At 54.0% G+C, this 21,821-nt stretch overlaps 1 protein-coding gene across 1 annotated transcript in view; it reads right to left on the bottom strand.

The window, feature by feature from the left end:
* The window catches only part of EFHD1 (EF-hand domain family member D1), a 40,803-nt gene extending 21,397 nt beyond the window's left edge, over positions 1-19,406 (bottom strand). Inside the window, exon 1 of the mRNA XM_044241862.1 lies at positions 18,980-19,406. Coding sequence (XP_044097797.1) covers positions 18,980-19,281 — 302 coding nt within the window. The 5' untranslated portion in view covers positions 19,282-19,406. The remainder of the gene's footprint in view (positions 1-18,979) is intronic.
* Between the last annotated feature and the right edge of the window lie 2,415 nt (positions 19,407-21,821).

Below are 21,821 nucleotides of genomic sequence, written 5' to 3'. Positions count from 1 at the left end.
AGCCAACTAGAGTAAGACCTGAGGTAAGAAGAGCTCTTACGAACAGGCTGGAGGGACAGCCTCTGCTACAAAGAGTTCTAGTCAAAATAAACAGGCTTTTTTAGTGTGGAACTTTCCAGAGCCTTCATATGGTCATCTGAAACCTACGGCAGGGAAACAGAGAACACAGACTCATCTGATCACACAATCCACTGTGTTCGGGAACTTTCCACTAGAAGGCACATCTTGGCAACCTGGTGTCCCAAGGAAAATGCTTTGGGACATGCCTCTTGAAACAATTCAAGGTTAGGACAGTCAGTTAAACTACGACGATGGTACCATCTATGCTGGGATTTTGAATAAATGTCCTCTCCCCAGTGCGTGTCTCACCCAAGTTTGCAGAGAGGAGGAGCATCGGCTTGCAGAAAGGCATGCATCTAAGATGGGAATCACTGGGGGCAAAAGCAAAAAGGGGTAAGGTCTCAACAGGAAGAGAAAGGGCAGCAGCAAAAAGCCTAGGTATGTGGGGGTGGGGAGGGTCCCAAAACCAGAGAGAAGCTGGAAAGGAGGAGGGAAGAACAGGTCAGGTAACACATAGGAATTGGTCCTCACCTAGCAGGGGAAGAACGGAGCAGGGTTCGCTGCTCACATAACCTTCAGCAAGTATGGCCTCCCCCAGCACAGTGGGGCTGTCACTGTGGGGTCATGCGCAGGCTGAGAAGTCAGGCTTCTCCTTCTCTTCTGGGGTTCTGACCCACACGAGTCAAGATTTGGAAAAGGGATGCCTGGGTGGCTCAGTCGGTTAAGCTTCTGCCTTCGGCTCAGGTCATGGTCCCAGGGTCTTGGGATCGAGACCCACATGGAGGAGTCTCCTATTTTGGCTCCTTACTCAGATTTGGGGAGTCTGCTTCTCCTCCCCCACAACTATCCCTCCCCCTGGGCTCTCTCTCACATACACTCTCAAATAAATAAATAAAATATTTTAAAAAGATTAAAAAATAAAAAATAAGTTTTGGAAAAACTTTCTTTTAGGCCCACAAGCCCGAAACATTCTCCAGGCCTACGAAAAACGACAAGTACTTCAGAAAGGGCCTCAACAAAGTCTGGAAAACAGGTTAAGGGAGTTTAAAGAAATCTTTCAATGGGCAGAAATCTTTCAGTGTGACAGCTGTGGTTGAGTCAGGACCTGGAAGCAGAAGCCCAGGACCCCGGCGGGCAAGTCCCAGGGAGAGAGGGAAGGGCTCCAGCTACTGCCAGGCAGGCCTATCTGGCTGGCACAGCGGGCCATCCGCCTGGCACAGGAAGAAAGCCGGCGTGTAGATGTAGAAAGGACATCTCCAAAGCCGAGCAGGGCCGGGAAGACTGGGGTTCACTCCCCGGGCCAGCAGGGATAAGTCCTGGTGGGATCATGAAGTGACATGGGTGGCGTCCTCACCCCTCCCTGTGGAGCTGGGATTTATAACCGAGAAGGGCATCCTTCCCTCTTCACAGAGACCCTCTTTATAAGGGGTGGTCCGTGGTCATTTCCTTCAGGGCCTGGCTTTGCAAGACAGGCAGGAAAAGCCTCCCAGGGCCCCTTCGTCATCTTTTCTGTTGTTTCTGTTCCTCTCACAGCACCGTGGGGCTCAAAGTCAAGCTCAAGCTAACAGCTCCGACTGGTCAGCTCTGTGGTCCGCAGCGTTGTCTCACATGCCCATCCTTTCATCTTTACACCAGCCCTACGGAGAATTAACAGTAGCCACCTGTGTTTCTGGTTTATCAAGCTCTTACTCAGCATTGGGCCGTGTGCAAATCACCTCGTTTAGTCAGATAGCTCTGTGAAGTGGTCATTACTCACCCCCCTGGATAGATGGTGAAAAGCAGAAGTGTGCCATGAAGCCACTTCTTGAGGGTGAGAACGAACCTGGGACTTCCCAGCAGGCGCCTTGCTTTGTAGGAATGGTCATGGACTGAGTCTCCACTACCTGGCCCACAACTCGGCAGGGGTGGTGGGGTGCGGTGGGGTGGGGCCCCTGGGCAGAGCGCACACTCAGTGTCCCCAACAAACAGACCACTCGTGGGACTGTCCAATTTACACCTTTTACAGATTATACCTGAAGACTCTGGCAGAAATGATAGGAGCCACATTGCTGAGTCCTGAACGTGCATGGATTTTGGTCTCAAAGCATGGTGCAGGAGACCCCTCCCGCATGGACAGGCATTCATTTCAGACCAAAAGAATACCAAGGTTGCCGTCTTACAAACATCTGCAGAAACAGTCCCACCAGGCAAGTCCTTCACATAAGTTTCCTCTGATTTAACCTTCCAGCACTGCTTTGAGGGATGGAGGACTGACCAGCTTGAGAAGACCTGGGGCCCATCAAGATCAACCAGCCCAAGGTCACTAGGACCCCTCGCCTGATGCCTGAGCCCACAGCCCGTGCCCTGGGCCAAGCAACCCAGTCACAAGAATTACTTTGGGGCGGGGGAGCGGGGAGATAAGACTTGATATTCAGGCAGTCCTAACAGAATGGCAAGGTTGCCCCTCAAAGCGAAAGCAGAGAGAAGATTCCTGGGAAAGTATGGTATTAAAAAGACAAAGGGCTTTCTGAAGCCTACAGGCTTCACATCACATTCTTCATTATCACATCTCAGGGTGGGGGTGGCTGCAGGAAGCTGGAGGTGAGGCCAGGGAGCAAAACAGCCATCTGAAGCCAGCTCAGTGCCCTTGCCACAAGCAGTCCGGCATGGAAGTCCCATTAGACAAGGCCATGTGCAAACTGCCTAACTTACCCCACTTTCATGCCGGTGGGAAAGGTAAATGCATTTGGATTCGTGTCCTGCATTCTGGAAACCTCCTTTGCCTCCTCCCCTGCCCTCAAGAAAATCACCTTCCTTTTGGTGTGGAATCCAGCCCCATGGAAAGGGTTCGGCACCCAGAACAGCCTGCCCAGGCCAGACCCATGACCAAGACACCTCCCGCAGGTCCCCAACCCCTGCTACCCGGGACAGAAAGCCTTTGACACAATGGAGTGTGGGACCCGGGGCTTCAGGGGAAACTGCAGGCCCATCTGGCGCTTGCTTTCTCCCTACAAGCCTGGCCTAAACTGCATTCCCTTTCCTCTATTTCAAACCATCAAAATATTCCCTTTCCCTCCCCATAGTTTTGGTCTTTCGAATGCCTGCAGGCTGCTGGAGTCCCCTTAAGCCCTTGGCTCCTCCCCTACCAACATCTTAGCTCCTAATACCAGTTTTTTGCAATCATTTAAATTTTAACCCAGATTTTTCTTATTGAAGACAAGCCAGGATAGTAAAGAAAAACCATCCAAAAACTCCAGCCCCTGCACCCTTGTTTGCCTCCTGGGGTTTCCTTCTAGTCTTCCTCTGAATTGGTGAACTTCTCCCATGTTTTTTGCCTTAACAGATCCTCAGTCCCTGTCATCTTTACACTCTCCAGCATCTGCTAGGGAGGGACTCTAGTCCCATCAGCCCTGGGGATAGCCCTGCAGACATGGCGGGCATCGACACCCAAGCCTGCCACCTGCTTGGGGAGATTCTCGGCAGGGGGATAACACACCTACACTCCCCCCACCCCGGGCACCCCATGGGCAGCCAAGGAGAGGGAGCTATTTTTAAAAGGACTACCTGTCTGCAGCCATGAAGAGGGAGACAGCTTGCAGGGCCCCAGCTCTGAAGAGCGGCCCTCTCTCGAGTGGGCCTCACACAGCTGTCAACGTCTTCAGCATTCTGGGTGAAACCCAAATGCACAGCCTGCGAGGCCCCTTATGCAGAATCTCCCGGAAGCCTGTGCTCAGTGCCAGCCCAGCCCAGGCTGTGTGAGGCCCGGTCTCTTGCCAGGGCTTACTCTGAACGGCTCTGTACTGACCGGGGCTCTGTACTGACTGGGCCGTCCCTGGGTGGGGGAGTGGGTGGAGGGGAATGGGCTGAGACCCCTCACCCAGCATGCCCACTTCTGTGGTTACCCTGGCCCTGGGAAGGTGCCTGGACTGGTCCCAGCAAAAGTCCATTAGTAAAGGGGACAAGGGGACAGGGGCCGGTGTCCCGTGTCCACCGGGCACTTGGCCCCTCCGGGTTCCATGAATCACTTGCTCTCTCAGCTTCCACTGGGCAGAGCCCCTGGGTTTTCTTGGTTTTCCCCTCACCAGAATAATCCTGCCAATAAGGAAAAAAGAAGCCAGCCGCCTTTGTCTGCCAGAGGCTCAGCCATCAGAAACTCCCCAGGGATCCCAGCCGGGAGCAATGTGGGGGGGGGTGTTTCGCAGGAGGATGGCAGTGCCCCAGAAAATGTCTCAGTGCTGAGAGGCTTGCCTCTGGTCCAGTACACTGGAACTCCCCTGCTTTTCTTTTACACAGAAAGGCCTTGAATGGAAATCAAGCAAGGCCTTTTCCAGCAGGCAGGCACCGAGACTCTGGGTGTGGTCCCCAGACCAGGGCCTCAAGGTCACCCAGGATTGTTAGAAATGGCCTGCCCCATGAATTAAAAACATACATTTTCACAACACCCTGTGGTGCCCAATCACTTTCAAGTCAGAGAAAGACACAGTGTCAGACTATCCCCAAAGCCAGGGGCCTTTCCGGGGCGCTCTGCTTCTCCAGGTTGGGGGTCTCGAACTGTGCCTTTCCAGAGGAGTCTCAGGATGCCCCAAGGTCACAGGACTGTCATTTCTCTTCCAAATCTCCCTCCTTGCTCTGTTCTCTGAGGTTCTGGTTTCCTATCCTTGGAGGATCCTCTCCGGCTGTCAAGTCATGGGCCCTCCCTTCCTTCCTTTTTCCTACCCTCCTTCCTCCTTCCTTCCTTCCCTCCAATTTGCTACAGGCTGGGAGCAGGCCCAGAAACCACATCTCAAGTGTTACAAGTATATGCAAAGTAAGAGTAAGCAGGCCCCAGGAAGGCTGGGGGAGCAGGTTCAACAACGCCACAGGGACTCTGAGGGTTCAGTCTGCATAAAAGCTTGAGCCCAGAGTCTTTGATTTCCAATCAGTTCCTGGCTCCCCATTCCATTCATCTGCGCTCCCTCACCACCTGGCTCCCGTCTACCTGGGGCCTCTCCAGAGCAGAAGAGCACAAAGACCAGTCCCAGCGGGCAGGCAGATGTACAAAGAGGCCGTTGAGCACTGATCTGGCAGGAACTTGGGCAGAGCTGGAGTGGAGGGAGGCGGTCGGCACAGAGGAGCAGGAACTAATAGGAAACAGAGTGCAGAGCCAAGAGAGGGAGCCACTGTCAGGAGTCCAGAGGTGCTAGGATGTCCCAGAATGGGGGTGGGGGTGGGGGTGGCGTGGAACCAACTCCCAGGGGGCATTCTGAGAGTTCTGTGTCTTCCTAAGGGCAGTGGGGGTGGGGGGATGGGAGCCACCTCCAAAAGAACTGGAACCAGAGAAGGGACATCAGAAGGCTGCTTCTTCAGAAAGACCTCTCAGCTCAGGGTATGGGTTGGACTTTTCCCAGGGATGCAGGAACGATGGCACAGTGGTGGGAGGGGGGCGGTGAGTGCAAGCTGTGTTGTAGGGGCTCACTTTGAGCAAACATCCTTCCTTTTCTGGTAGAGGCCAGCCTCTCTGCGGGTGGTAGGAGGCCAGTGGAGGCTGGGTCCCTCCCACCCATCAGCCATGGCACCCTGCAGCCTCGGTTCGGACACAGTGTCCGGCAGTTCATAAAGGAAGGTGGGGAGGCAGAGAGGCATTGGGCCACCCACTGTGTGCGCAGCACCTCACAAGACAGCAGAGGGGAGGCAGTGCCTTCAAGAGGACCCAGGACATCTATTTTGTCCCAAATGGATGGCAGGGGAGTACACGGCCCCTGCCAGGGACCGCCCTGTGGATTCAGGAAGAGACGGCAGGGAATGACCTCAGAGAAGGGCTGCTCACTCTACCTAGGTCCTCCCCACCCAGTGGGGGGCACACAGGGAGGTTTCCGCTACATGCAAATTCTCCCGCTGATGCCAGAAGCCCAGCGTGGAAACAAAGCAACCGGAATCCCATGACCATCCTCAAGGGAACATGCCAGTGACAGGGAGACAATAGGTCAGCAGTGCAAAGTCCTCTGGCCACATTGAAGGCACCGATGCCAAGAACCCTCTGAGCTGGTGAGGGCTTGGCCTCGGAAAGTCTGACTCAGCAACACCAATGTAACAGGCACAGTCTGGTCCATTAGAGCTCAGGGGCTCCTCCCAAGGACAACGAAAGACAGCAGTGGCCGGGAGCGTGTTCCCCAGGTCACGGTCCCCTGGTGCAAAGCCCTAGTAACACTGATGCTGTGTGTCTCTGGGCGAGTTACTCTAACTTTCTGGGCTCACTTGTTTTTGGCTGATAATATCTCGTTAAGTAAAAGACCCTAATCCTAGGGGTCTCCCCTTGGTTCTTCAGAAATGGGGACACCCTTGCTGGGGCTTAGGTTAAGGGTAGGTGGCTGAGGACTCAGTTTGGGAACAGGGAGTGGAGTGAGTGGATCTGGGAATTTAAAGTTCCGGGCAATCCATCCAGAAAGGACAGGGAAGAGGAGCAGTGTGGTGAGGGCAGGGCTCTGGCGTCCCATAGGATGTCTCAAGTGGCATTTGGCGTCCCGTGGGAAGCCTGCCCCGAGCAATCCCTAGTAGACGCAGCAGGGAGGCCAAAACGGTTCTTCTGAGCAGGAATGTCAAACGACCAAGGGTCAGTTCTTTGCTGCAAGGGTATGGTCATGGGGTGCCTCCCCTCAGTTCCCAACACTTCCTATAAAAGTTCTGAGTGGCTGGGAACAAGGCCAGACATGCCCCTGCAAACCTAATTCTCCTTGGAATTCCCAAGAGCCTTGTGGATCTCGGGGGACGTTTCCCCCAAATGACCCAGGGTTTCCACACCAACTTGGTCAGGCCTGCAGCAGCCCTGACAATGCCCCACCCCTCCTCCACCCTCAAACCCAGGAGTCAGAGAGACAGACAGATGGCAGGGGGAGGCCCTGAGGGAAGTGGAGGCCCAAGGCCCCAGGCCCAACCCAAGTGGATGATGGGGGGCTCAGTTGTCCCTCTAAACAGGAAGGAAAAACACCAGGGCTGGCAGCCTCTGGACCCCAGGGTCTCCCATCTCCACTGCACTACTTCCCTGCCAGCCAGTCCTTTCCCTGTGTCCCTCTGCTGGGCTGGAACCACCTTAAATCCAGCAGCCCTTCTGGGGGCCAAGGGACCTACAGGCCCTCAGTGGAAAAAACATGGGGCTGGTACCAGCGGACCTAATTCAGGCTCTGCCTGCATGCTGAGTGGTCACACGATCTTGGGGGCAACCTGAGAATGTGGTCACTTACCTGTTTCCACATCTCACTTACAGACGCCTGCGTCTGTGTGGCTCGTGGTCAGTGGCACTGTTAGAAGGAATGCCCCACCACCACCACGGCCGAGGGCTGCAAAGCACCCCAGAGGCAGCTCTTAGGGCCACAGGGCAGCAGCTCGAGGCAGAGCTCAGACCCTTCTTCAGAGGTCAAGGCAACCCTGCCCTTGCTCTGGGCTGGCCCTAAGGTGGGCACCAGGATTAGAAGTATTTAGCCACATTCAAGGATTGGTCTCTGCTTTCCCAGGGCAAACACCATGAAAGGGAGGGAATGTCACGAGAATCAACCATGACTAAGTGCAATCGACTAGAAATTGGGGGGTATGAGAGAGTCGCGGGGAAGGGACAGGCAACAGACCAGTAAGAGTGGAGCCAGCTGGGGCCAGCCTTGCAGTATCATGAGGAGCCTGAACCTTATCCCTTAAGCAACTGGGAGCTACTGAATGTTGTATGTTGTCCCCCAAGCACAGAGGGAAGCAAGGTAATGAGATTTGGGCTCTGGCAAAAGGTTACAACATGGAAGAGGGACGGGGTAGACCAGCTGCCCCAGGCCAGGTGGTCAGGAAGCTGACAAAGGCTGTGCCACCCCCAGCCCGGCCTGGTTATGGAAGGGAGGGCGTCAAGGATGGCTGAGGTTTGGGGCCTGAGATGATGGCTGGGGGTGGGGGCGGGAGGTGGTAATGACACTGAGAGGCTAGTGTCACAGGGAACAAGAGTATAGCCTTTCTGGGTTCGAAGCCCAGTTCCGCCACTTACATGATGTGTGATGCTGGGCAAGTGACCTAGTTTCTCTCTGCCTCAGTGTCACCATCTGTGAAATGGGGGATGATAAGTGTACCGACCTCACAGTGTTATGCTATGTAAATGCTAAGAGAAAGTGCCTGCACATCATAGGTACTCGACAAGTGGGGGCCATTCAGTGTTTTGGGGGGAGGCCGGTGATCAATAAAGCTGACCATTATAGGGTCACCAAGGGCCACCCTTGTCTTCTAGACTCCCCGTTATACGAGATGATTCTTCACCGATGAGCTCGGGGCAGGGCTTTCCATCACCTGAACCAAAGGCCTCCCGACTCACACGAGGAGAAGGGCACAGATAGTCTCAGCACGTGCCTTCAGGACTTGGTACCTAATCTGATGGAGGGGACCCCTTAGAAGAGAACACCATCAGGCTTCCACTCTCCAAGTTACAGTATCTTCATTATATTACAAGAGATTCTGAACGGGGACATCATACTTCTACAAGTTTTTCCCTGTACTTGTGAGATTCTGGTCTGTTTCCTCGAGACCAGTGGGTCTCAGCTTCGGGGAAATGGGCCTTAAGCCCCGTGGAGAAGCCGGATCCCCTCAGCAAAGCGGTACCTGCACCTGGAGACATGATCTCAGGGGGCCTGAAGATCTGAGGTGAAGAGCTCCTCCTGCTCTAGCCACGGGGCTCAGGAAGGGCAGATGCCCAAGGCCAAAGTCTCTGCCACCCAGTTAGCTTTGGCTTTTCCTTTTCATCTGGAGTTTTCAAGTCTTTCCAGGGCTTGTCCACAGCCTAGCCCAAACACCTTGGACCACCTCTCAGGAGAATTAACACCCAGGCAGCCCTTCCCAGGGAACAGTGTCGCACCGGGGACCCCAGCTGCGGGGGTGCCAGCTGCCGGCCCCCTCTGCTGGCAAAGAACAGGGTGGCCATTTGTGGCCAGGGAGGGCTCTGGGCTCTCTCCTCCGTCCCCTTTGGCTTTTGCCTCTTTTTCCCTCAGGCCCTGAGCCTGCTTCAGGAAGTGAAACCCAGGAAGGGGATGAGAGAGACCAGCCCAGATTCCCAGGGCTTGGGATTCAGAGGACTCCGGAGGGACTTAAACACCTAGAATGGGGCCTGGTGAACTACAGCCGGCAGGCCAAATCCCGTTGCCCAAGTCTGACTGGAGCAGGGCTTACTGGTGGGTATTGTGAACGGCTGCTTCTGCCTCACAGTGGCAGCAGGGACCCGAGAACCCACAGGCCAAACACATTTACTGTCTGACCCCTTCCTGAAGGAGTCTGCCCACCAGGGGCCTTGAAGGAAACTAGAAGGTCATACAGTCCATCCCCCAGCCTCCCAAAGTCCCAGCCCAAGAAGTCAGACCACCTGCATCCCACTGAAGCCCCAGAGAAAAGAGCCAAACACCTTCCAGACAATTCTTTCCGTTTCTCAGCAACTCCAACCATGAGAAAACTTTTTTCTCCACAATGAACCAAGCTGGAGTCTCTTCTCCCTGTGCCCGCCGTGGTCAGGTGGGTCCCCACCGCGCTCCAAGCTGTCGGCCGCCACCCTCCTTCTCGAGGACCCTCAATGCCTGGGCCTTCAGTGCTTCTCTGTCAAGGTCCTGGATCCCCTCCCAGACCTGGCTGGCTGCGCTTCCCTGGCTATGTGTCCAGAAAGACCAAGACCCCTTCCCTGAACACAGCAGCCCAGTGCCCCCCCAGCATCTTCATGGGAGGCTGCTAGGCCCCGCGAAGTATCTTGCACAGGCGTGGTGGATGACTTTTCCAGGACCTGCATTCCTCCCAGTCAAGCGGCATCACTGAAATCAGGCTCCCTGTTAAGTTTATTTGAGCTTCTCAAGGGCAGTGACTCTTCCGGATCGGTCTGTATAACCTGGCCCGGCAGGAGCTTCACTGAATGAATGGTGACGAGCTCAGCCACAGTAGATAAGAAGGAGGCTCACCATCACCATCGTCACCATCGTCATAGTACCACCATGGATTACATTGAACGAAAGTATAGATCATGGGAGACCAGAGCGGGGAACACAGGGGAAGGCATCACAAAAGGTCACACAGCCTCGGAACCAATGAATCCATGTCTGGGGTCCATTTTCTTGGCAGGCCGCTGACCACAAGGCAGGTTCCATCCTGCAGGATGGTGTGGTCTTTGCCTCAACGACTCAGAGGCCCCTGCCCATGGGCCTTCCAAGGAGCACCTAGGACTTAGGACCAACAGCGCTCTTTGATCACCAACACTGAGGGACACAGGAACCGAAAGAGGCTCTAGGGGCCGGACTACATCGCGCAGGGGACACGAGCACTGAGTGTGCGAGGGGGGAGCGTGAACGAGAGCATGTGTGTCAGCACATGCAAACGCACGTGCAAAGGTGCACAAAAGGCACAGATCTTCATGAAGCAGGAAACTGAAGGCAGACGTGTGCCAAACCTAGAGCAGGTGCTGGGCTCCTCCACAGAGCATCTCCCCCCCGGGTCACTGACTGGCCTGGCTGCCACAGGTCCCAAGACCCCAGCAGCTCAGCGCACGTTTAGGGACCAACTGGCTCTGCAGCATCCTGAACCAGAGGCAGCATAACCCAGGGGAAATCGAACCCTCCTTCAACCCCACAGAAAAAGGGATTTCTTTTTTTTTGTATCTTTTTTAAAGATTTTATTTATTTATTTGACAGAGAGAGATCATAAGTAGGCAGAGAGAGTGAGAGGGAAGCAGGTTCCCCGCCAAGCAGAGAGCCCGATGCGGGACTCGATCCCAGGACCCTGAGACCAAGACCCGAGCCACCCAGGCGCCCCGAGAAAGGGATTTCTATTTACCCGCTGGACTCGGGGCCCAACAGGGCTAGAGTATACGTGAAGTTGGAGTCCCCTACACCTCACAGCTTTGAAAGGAGGCACCTGTAACCTGAGCATATGAGGGAGAAAGGGGAAAGGATATTTTTTGCATAATGCAAGATTTTAATAACTCACTGAATTTCAACTTCGATCGCTCCTGTTTCAAATTCCTCTTATTCAAATTCTCATTGCATGGGAAGGCTCCTTAAGGATGGTGAAGGAGGGGCGCCTGGGTGGCTCAGTGGGTTAAAGCCTCTGCCTTCAGCCCAGGTCATGGTCTCAGGGTCTGGGATAGAGCCCCGTGTCGGGCTCTCTGCTCAGTGGAGAGCTTGCTTCCCTCTCTCTCTGCCTGCCTCTCTGCCTACTCATGATCTCTGTCAAGTAAATAAATAAAATCTTTAAAAAAAGGATGGTGAAGGAGCCTCCCCAGAGAGAGACATGGGGAGCAGGGAAGGAGGAAGAAACTCCCCGCAGATGTCTCATAGCCAGAACTGGGCACACCCTTCCAGCCCCCCATCCAAGGCAAGCCCAGGGAAACAACCGTACTTGAAGGGATCTGAGAAACAGTTCTAGTTTCCAGTCAAGGTGCCTTTTGTGCCGGAAGCCGAGGCCTCAAAGCAGAAGCCAGTCAGAGTTCTGGCTGAATGCTCCCCAGGAATTCCGAAGAGCCCAGGGTTCTCGCGCCTCACCCTAAGGCAGCCAGAGTTTAAGGCTGCAAAACCCAGTGGAGGTGAGGGAATGTCAAATAGAAGGCAGGTCACTATGGACCAAAGCAGCAATCAGGAGATGGAAGCTCTTGCCTTTCTCTAAAGGAGGAGAAAAGCACCGAAATTCGAGATTCCTTTTATTTTCATGCACCTTCCCCATCTTCCAAGTCAATTCACTCAAAAGATGCACCTTGGGGCGCCTGGGTGGCTCAGTGGGTTAAGCCTCTGCCTTCGGCTGAGGTCGTGATCTCGGGGTCCTGGGATCGAGCCCCGCATCGGGCTCTCTGCTCGGCAGGGAGCCTGCTTCCTCTTCTCTCTCTCTCTGCCTGCCTCTCTGCCTACTTGTGATCTCTGTCAAGTAAATAAATAAAATCTTAAAAAAAAGATGCACCTGAGGGTGGGTCCCCTGGTCCGCTCTCTCTCCTCCTCCTACCCTTCCTCTTCCCCTCTTCCTCTTCTCCAGTAAACCTCCTCGACTTCATCTCTACAGCAAATGCCTCCCCTTCAAGTCTACACCCCTTTCTCCCTCCCTAGTTCCATAATATCCTTGCTCTTCCCCAGGCTCAGCCGTGATGGGCTCAGCCATGATGTGGTATCGGAGGGCAGCTATGACATCACCACGCGGATGCTCCATAAAAGGACAACTCTCTCAGAGCCAAATGCTCTTCTTCCCACCCTCTCTTTGGGGAACTGGAGATTAGAGTATAGCTACAAAGACATCACAGGCACATTTCCAGATTGCTGCATTTGGGTCCTGCCCTTCACTGCTTGCCCCCCCACCCCCATACCTCCCTCTGCGAGAGGCCCCTGGAGAAGCCTGGGGGGTAATTAAAGTTTCCTATCCAGCCTTAACCTCCACCAGCTCGCCTTACAGCCCTGGACACACACACAGAGTCAGTTTCTTCTGGGCCTTCTCGCTGTTCACTTAAAATCAGGCCACTGTTCTCTTGGCTTGGGCTATCCAGTAACACACTTGGATATGAAGAGGGAACTTTCTCTGGCCAGGCGGATGATGGCTCTGGCTTCCCACACCCACTCGAAAATTCTCTTCCTCCTACAACACACCATTTGGGAGCCAGGCTCAGGTGCGCAGGAGGCCCTAAGGATACGAAGACAAGTGACCCCCCAGCCCAAGACCCCAACACGCTCACAGCCTGGGGAGGATCTATTTTTTTCCCCAAGCCTTGATAATGTAAGATATCCCTAAGCAACACTTTCTCTTCTCTTCTTTTCTTTTGCCTTTCTTTCTTTCTTTCTTTCTTTTCCCTCCATCCCTCCCTTCCTTTTCTTTCCTTTCTTTCTTACCTCTCTTCCTTTCCTTTCCTTCTCTTTTTATTTTAGCGAAATACTTTCAAATAGGAAAATCAAATGTAGAAGATCAAAGCCCATTCTGCAGTATCTACGTGAATCCCGCTCTCTTTCTCTCTCTCTCTCTCTCACCCTGAACAAAAAGAATGGGCATACTTTCTACCCATCAAGTCAGGCTCTGAGTGAACTAAGGCGACATCAGAGCCTGGATCTAGAAACTCAGATTAAACAGGAATTCGGCGGTCAGGTTTTTTCCACTAGTTTTGTGTTTGTAGTTAGATGGCCACTCCATGTCATTGGGATGGGGCTTTGGGAACACAGACCCTCCGTCTGCTGGGGGTTGGGAATCATGCTGGCTTTAAGGCTCTGACATGCTCAAATGTGGGGGGCTCTCCCTCCTGCCCCCTACTCCCTCCACTCTTGGGTCCACATGGACTGGGGAACTCTGCTCAATTGTTAGTAACAGGTTGAACGCCCCCCCTCCACCAGTTCACCGCCACTCGGACCCTCAGACTGTGATCTTATCTGGAAATAGGATCATCACAGATGTAATAAATTAAACGCAGATGAAGTCATCCTAGATCAGGGCGGGCCCTACATCCACAGGCTAGTGTCCTGACATCATCAAGATCAAGAACACTTGAGCAGACACTAGCAAGGTGGAGTTGTCCAGGCGCCTGTAAAGCCGAGGGCTGCCAAGGCCTGCCGATGACCACCACAAGCTACAAGAGGCACAGAAGGATTCTTCTCCTGAGCTCCATAGCTAGCCGAGCCCTGCTGACACCCTGCATTCAGATGCCAACCTCCAGGAGGCGGGAGAATATGTTCACACTGTTTAAAGCCCCGGAGTTATGGTGATCTGGTCCCAGCAGCCCTAGGATACTCCTCCACTCCCCCAGCAGTGGCTGAGTAACCCCCACCCACAGAGCCTGGAAAGGCAGTAAGGGAGGGCACAGCCCCCCACGGAACCACTCATTCAGCAGGCGGCCAGGCTGCTGCACTCCAGCTCCAACTGCAGGGGAAATCAACTTCAGAGGATAATTCAGACATTGCAAAGTGGTTTTGAATTTTTTTTTTTTTAAGATTTTATATATTTAGGGGTACCTGGGTGGCTCAGTTGGTTAGGCCTCTGCCTTCAGCTCAGGTCATGATACCAGTGTCCTGGGATGGAGTCCCACATAGGGCTCCCTGCTCAGTGGGGAGCCTGCTTCTCCTTCTCCCTCTGCTCCGCCACCCCCAGCCTGCGCCTTGTGTTCTCTGGCTCAAATAAATAAATAAAATATTCAGGAAAAAAAAAAAAAAGATTGTATATATTTATGTGTCTAAGAGAGAACACAAGTGGGGGGGTTGTCCAGAGGGAGAGGGAGAAACAGACTCCCTGCTGAGCAAGGAGCCCAACGGGGGGGTGCTCAATCCCAGGACCCGGAGATCACAACGTGAGCCAAAGGCAGACACTTAACCGACTGAGCCTCCCAGGCGCCCCTGGTTTTGGATTATTAAGCAAAAGAAAACAACACAAAATTTGCACATCCACCAGAATGACAGGGGTGTGACCCTCTAAAACTGAGTGACACAAACCTCCAGGGCCCTCACCGTGGGCCTGGAATCAAGCTAACTGCTTCACATGCATGAGCTTATTTAATCCCCACAGTAACCCCATGAGCCCATACTATTTCACCCTCACTTGACAGGTGGGGAAACTGAGGCACAGAGCTTTTTAAGTCACCTTCCTGGTAGCAAGTGGTAAGAGTCCGCGTCTAAACCCGGGGAGCCTGGCTCTGCGTCCCTGCTCTTCCCAGCCTCGGTACTGCTCCTCCAGTGGGTTAAGTTTGGAAAGCAAGCTGGGATTTTTTTTTTTTTTTTAAGATTTTATTTATTTATTTGCCACAGAGAGAGAGATCACAAGTAGGCAGAGAGGCAGGCAGAGAGAGTGGGGGGAAGCAGGCTCCCCCCTGAGCAGAAAGCCCGATGCGGGGCTCGATCCCATGACCCTGGGATCATGACCTGAGCTGAAGGCAAAGGCTTAACCCACTGAGCCACCCAGGCACCCCGCAAGCTGGGATTTTTTTTTTTTTTTTAAGATTTTATTTATTTATTTGACAGAGAGAAATCACAAGTAGACGGAGAGGCAGACAGAGAGAGAGAGAGAGGGAAGCAGGATCCCTGCTGAGCAGAGAGCCTGATGCGGGACTCGATCCCAGGACCCTGAGATCATGACCTGAGCCGAAGGCAGAGGCTTAACCCACTGAGCCACCCAGGTGCCCCAAGCTGGGATTTTTAACACACTTATGCTTTTATTTATTTATGCAAAGAAAAGCGAAGGAAAAAAGGGAAAGGGATGAAGAGGCCATGCTTTGACTGGGGGGCAAAGCAGGAAATGACCAGCACCAGCAGGATGGATGCAGAGCTGACACCCTCACAGGGCAGGGAGGAGAGTCAGGGACGGGTCAGATGGGCAGGGCTCCTCCTGGCAGCAAAGGAGCCTGGTAGACCCCAGTAAGGGGTTTCCTGGCCCTGCCCTCAGGGAGGGGCCAAGGCAACTACAGCTAGGGGTCCATGCAGGAGTGCATGTGGGGTCAGAGGACCTCCCTATGCATAGTTGAAAAGTTGCTGGGGGTTTTTTCGTTTTTTTTGTTTTGTTTTGTTTTGTTTTTTAAGTCATGCAGGTCAGCAGGGAGAAGCACCCTTGAAAGAGGGCCAGCAGGGAATCAGGGCTGGGCCATGAGGTTGGTCCATAGCCTAGAGTCACTGCCACATGCTGAGCCAGGTTGGAAGGAGCCAGGTAACAAATCTCCCAACCTAGGGCCCGCTGACTCTGGCAGGGTAGGGACGGCTGCGTCCCAGCTGCCTCCGTGGTGGGAGAAACAGGCAGGCACTTGCAGAGGGAAAAACCAAGAAGGTCAGAGAGTGGCTGCTGAGTTTGTGGAAGCTCAGGAGGGTTGGGGCCATGCAATCCATGTCTCTGGGGAGCATGGGGAGCCTGAAACTGGGGCCAGGCACAGGGATACAGGGCTGGAGCCAATGTGAAGCCCGGTCTGCAGCAAAGGGCTCTCCCCTTTTACATCACATGCCATCTAAGAAGGTCACCCATTCATCTCCCCAAAACCCACCGAAAGGAACAACTGCCCCCATTCTGATGACAGGATGCAAGTGGTTAAACAACTTCCCCACCACCAACAGTCACAGCTAAGGACCCTGGAATAAGGGGTCTATGTCCCCACCCTGCCCGCACGCATGACGCCTAACTGGGTCTTGACACCAGGTTCAGAGGGCCAAACACAGTGGGAAAAGAATGGCAGCACTTTCCAGGGGCAGCAGCTACCTGCCCCTCACGGGAGGCCATTGTGCCCATCTTACCAGTAGCAGAACCAAGACTTAGAGGGGTTATGAGGCTCGCCCAGGGTCACAGAGCCTAGGCCCCGGCAGCCCTATGTCTGTCAGAATCCGAAGGTGATACTATTTCCCCTGCCTCACTGGTGTCTCTGGCTATGGCTCAGCTGACTCTAACCAGAGGGGCTGCTCTGCCTCCCCAGGCTTCCAGACACAAGGGGGTGATTCCTAGGAAGGCTTCTGGGCACCAGCTTGGGCCTCAGACCCCACTCCCTGATGACAGGAGCTGCCCATCTGGGCACAGCTCAGTCATGGCTGGAGGGGAACAAAGAAGCAGGGCTGAGCCTGCCCACACTCTGGGTTCAAGATGACCTATGAAGGTCATTCACAGCAAACTAGCACTTGACCATCCTCCCTCAGCAAGAGCCCCAAGGGAGCCTGTGAAAGCCAGTCTTCCCCACCTCCAAGCCCCGGAGGCTAAGGGTGGGGCACGTGGCTCAGGCCTGGCCAATGGCAGCCACAAATTCCCCGGGCCACAGCAATTGGTTCAGAGCCAATAAGAAACAATAGTAAAGCTAAAGAGAGAGACACACACACAATAAAGCCTTTGCTGTGGTCACTCTTGCCCTCTGGACTTACTGGAGCTGCTGTGGCCAGCCTGCCACCACCTGGCATAATAAGCCACCTGAGAATGGGGACCACACAGAGAGGAAGCTGGCTTAAGAAAATGAGAAACAGCACTGATAGCATCATCTGAGCACCTAGGTCCAACCATACCTGACACAAACTGTGAGCCAATTAACCTCCCTTTTTGTTTACTCTGATTTTGGTTAAAGGTGACAAAAAACCCACAATTTCGAGGGGTGCCTGGGTGGCTCAGTCGGTTAAGCATCTGCCTTCAGCTCGGGTCATGATCCCAGGGTCCTGGGATTCAAGCCCTGCATCAGGCTCCCTGTGGTCCAGAAACCTGCTTCTCCCTCTCCCTCTCCCTCTCCCACTGCGTGTGTTCCATCTCTCGCCCTGTATCTCTTTGACAAATAAATAAAATCTTTTAAAAAACAAAAACAAAAACGCAACCTCAAATTCTGCCTTATACCACAGGTCCAGAGAGCTAACATGTAGTGCCACACACTGGGACCCTAGACCACACACTGCTGTCCCTTTAGCTTGACCCTGTTTCTTCACGGATGCCACCATGCCTAAAGACCCTGTGTGGACTCCCTGTATTACCCTTAGGCAGTGTGCAAATAAACTTACCCTTTCAAAGATGTTCTGCAGAAAAAAAAGCAATAGCATAAATAAAGCAGCCCAAGTCACCTCAAAGCAACCTGAGGACGGTGGTCCCCAAGACGCATCCCCCTTCCCCCAGTCCAGCTGGACTGTGAGGAACTGCTGGGACATGGGAGCAAAGGAGCCAGAGGAGCCCTGACGAGGAAGAAACCAAAGGGGACCCACAAACCATTCACCCACTGCTTTTCCATCTCCACCCCAGGCCAATTATTTTTTTTTTCATTTGCCAAAACTCAGCCTTCCTTAATTACCCAAACTAGACCCACCAGGTGTGAACACCACAGAACAGTGCCTGGAAGCCAGGGAAATCAGGTTGTCAGGGAGGCAGGGAGGCTCCAGGTGCCAGCCTCCGTTGACCTCCACAGAGGCCGAGGCTGGACGAGAGCCCAGCTTCAAGAAGGGGCCAAGGTTCTGGCCACACAGTGCTGGCCACAGAGCCTTTAAATAGAACCTCCACCCGGGAGGACAAACACATTCCAAGCGCTTTTAAAAAACGCCCCAAGCATGACCTGGCCGGAGGCCTCTGCTCCCCCAGGCATTTTTCCGGTCTTGGTCCAATTCTGGAAATAATATTAATAGCTCGGTTAGGAGCTTAGGGTGTACAAAATGCCGTATGGCCTTAAAAGGCAGGGACAATTACCGCCCTCACTCTACAGATTTGGAAACTGAGGTCCAAGGACCTCCCAGAATGCAAGGCCGAATACTGGAAGCTCTCTACGCTGCCTCCAATGCCCAGCAGCTCCCGGGCTCGGCGGGGCTTTCACCGCGGGACATAAGAGAGCCCCGGTCCGACCGGTTGCCAGAAGCTCGTCGGGTTCCGACGGGCGCCTCCTACCCAAAACGCAAGGGGTAAAATAGATACGGCGACGCCGCCAGGAGGCTCCCAAGACACACTCGCTCCAGGAACGTCCTGATCTTTTGCAACTAGTTTGACCAACACTCAGTTCTCAGCCTCTTTGGGTACATCAGACCCTGCGCGGCAGCCAGGGATAACTTTCCTCCTTTGTTTGAAAAGATAAACAATGGGGCTAATTTCTCCCTTGGGCGGTAAAGTTAATGCTGGCAGGTGTGGCGCCGAGCGACACGGTTTCCTAGAAGTTGCGCGGCGGGCACCTCTGGCCGCTAGGGGCGGAGGGGGCGGGACCGGCCGTCGGGACCCGGGAGCCTGGGGCTCAGGGGAACTTAAGAGCTCAGTCAGGGAGAGCTGCGGCCACTGCTCTCGGGGTCCCGGCCAGGCCAGGTTCCCCTCCCAACCCCACCACCGCCGCACCGGCACGGGCTCCCGGCGCGCAGGATCTGAGGTGTGGGTTAAATGCTAAGGGCACCCCGGGTCTCCTAAATTATCCTACCCTGTCCCATCATAGCAGAGCGGGGACTCGGGGCCATAAAGACCCGCCCATCGCCACCTTCCCGCTCCCCCCCCCCCGGGTCCCACGGCGCAGGGTCCTCCCGGGCGCAGTGCGCAGGGCGTCGCGGGCGCTCACAGTTTGAACTTGCTCTCCAGGTCCTTGATGAGGCGGCGGCTGAACTCCGGGAACTCGGTGTAGGGGTTGAAGACCTTGCAGCGGCGAGGCCGCGCGGTGCCCTCGTTGATGTCCAGCCGTCGGGTCAGCTGCGCACTCAGCTCGGCGTCCGCGCTGGCGGTGGGCGCCCAGGCTAGGGGCTCGCACTCGGGTTCGGGATCCCGCGCGGCGAAAGCACAGGACGCGGTCTGGGGGCGGCCCTCCTCCGCCTCCTCCCACTGCAGTCGCCGCTGCAGTTTGCGCGCCAGCTCCTGGCTGGCCATGGCGACGGATCTGGGGAGCCGGGGACGCAGAACCAGACGTGGGGACTTTCGGACCGCGCGCTCCGAGCGGGCTCGCGGTTCTGCGACGTTCTGCCCAGGCGACCGGAATCCGGCGGTTGGGTGGAACCGCGGGCGCGAGAAGGGGGCGGGCGGGGCGGAGCCGTGGCTTTAAGGAGGCGCGGCGGCTGCTGGACCCGCCCTCCCGGCCAGAGACCGCAGGTGTTCTCGCGTCCACCGGACGCCCACCCACCCCGTTGCCTGCTCCCCGGGACTCCGGACTGGAGGCTGACCGCGCCTCGGAACGAGAAGTGACCCACTGATCAGCTCCGACCTTGAGGCCTGCGCCCGCTCGGAGGGATTCGGGGGACCCTGAGTTCCGTGGAGAAACGGCAGCAGGAAAGTTTCACGACCGTTCCGGCGGTTCCTCTCTCGTTCCCAGATGTACCCCGACTGGAGGTGCTCGCGACCCAGGACAGGCTGGAGGTGGGAAAAACCGAGCGCCCCCGAGTGACACCCGCGCGCTCCCATGGCTGGAGGTGGCACCCACGGGTCGCGAGGTTCGGGAGTGGGAGGCGCCCGCAGGGAGTGGGGAGCTTAGTTTCTTTCTTTTTGGGGAGGAGGCTGAGTTTCTGACATTCACTGAAAATAAATGATGCTAAAACATACTAAAAAGTACTAAAAACGAATAAGCAAACAGAAAAGAGAGCGAGCAAGGGTGACAAAACTCTGGCTCCCCAATAGGCAAGATACCCGCGTGGCTTCAGGGGCTCCAGCTTTTTCTGTGAAACACACAAGAGAGAAATGGAAGCTCAAGAATAAATAAACAAAGCAGCATTTTTTTAAAAAGATTTTATTTATTTATTTGACAGAAATCACAAGTAGGCAGAGAGGTAGGCAGAGAGAGAGAGAGAGAGCAGGAAGCAGGATCCCCGCCGAGCAGAGAGCCCAATGCGGGGCTCAATCCCAGAACTCCGGGATCATGACCTGAGCTGAAGGCAGAGGCTTTAACCCGCTGAGCCACCCAGGCGCCCCACAAAGCAGCATTTTTTTTCCAATTTATTTATTTTCAGAAAAACATTATTCATTATTTTTTCACCACACCCAGTGCTCCGCGCAAGCCGTGCCCTCTATAATACCCACCACCTGGTACCCCAACCTCCCACCCCCCCACCTCCCCCCCCCACTTCAAACCCCTCAGACTGCTTTTCAGAGTCCATAGTCTCTCATGGTTCACCTCCCCCTCCAATTTACCCAAATTCCCTACTCCTCTCTAACGCCCCTTGTCCTCCATGCTATTTGTTATGCTCCACAAATAAGTGAAACCATATGATAATTGACTCTCTCTGCTTGACTTATTTCACTCAGCATAATCTCTTCCAGTCCCATCCATGTTGCTACAAAAGTTGGGTATTCATCCTTTCTGATGGAGGCATAATACTCCATAGTGTCTATGGACCACATCTTCCTTATCCAAAGCAGCATTTTTGACAAGCGGGTAAAACAAGCACAGTCGTAGCTCTGCCTAAGGAAGGCTAATACAGGCGACTATGACATCAGCCAAGCCTGCAAATACCGGTCGGCCCCAGCCTGGGCTCTGTCTGCTCTGGCCACCTGGTTGGCCTGGGCGAGTCTGTGGCCCTGGCTGAGGTGTGAGGGGTGGGTGGGTGAGCCATCTATAGAGGACACATGAAAAAAAAAGTTATTTAGGGGTGCCTGGCTGGTTCAGTGGGAAGAGCCTCCAGATCATCATCATGGAGTTGTGAACTCCAACCACATGTTGGGTGTAGAGGACTCAAAGTAAAATAAAATCTAAAAAACAAACAAACAAACAACTTAATAGCTTTGCCTTTTCTTTCACTTATGAATAGAACATACTATTGAAAATTCTCATGTCACTTAGAGTGGATTTTGAATGCAATTCAACTTTGTTGTCTAAGTGTTGCTAAAGGAGAAAGCACTCTTTCTTAACAGCTTCATTTAATGTTTGGACGTGGGCAAACACCTGGAATACCATCACTGCTATCAAGGTCATAAACATATCCATCACCTCCAAAAGTGTCCTGTGTCCCTCTGGTTTTTGTTTGGTTTGGTTTGGTTTTTGTTTTTTGGTAAGAACACTGAATGTGGAATTTACCCTCTGAGATTTTATAATCCATCTGTTACTACCTGCTCTGTTAGTCAGTGGCTCTCTAAGGAAGTATTTCTGGATAGTGTCATCTGGGTGCCACTTAAAAGCCATTATCATCGGGCACTGGGTGGTTCAGTCAATTAAGAGTCTGCTCTTGGCTCAGGTCATGATTCCAGGGTCCTGGAATTGAGTCCCGCATCAGTCTCCCTGCTCAGCGGGCAGTCTGCTTCTCCCTACCCCTCCCTCTGCTTGTGATCTCTCTCTCTGTCTCTCTCTCAAATAAATAAATAAAATATCTTTTCAAAAAAGGCATATCACCTGCAAGGGACAGTTTGGGACTATGCCCACGAGGCACCCCCAAGCTTCCTTGCCACTGAGGTAGTAGAAAAGGATGGAACACTTCCTAGGCTGT

This window comes from Neovison vison, chromosome 3 (assembly GCF_020171115.1).
Source record: "Neovison vison isolate M4711 chromosome 3, ASM_NN_V1, whole genome shotgun sequence".
NCBI lineage: Eukaryota > Metazoa > Chordata > Mammalia > Carnivora > Mustelidae > Neogale > Neogale vison.
This window is presented reverse-complemented; position numbering and strand designations above follow the sequence as displayed.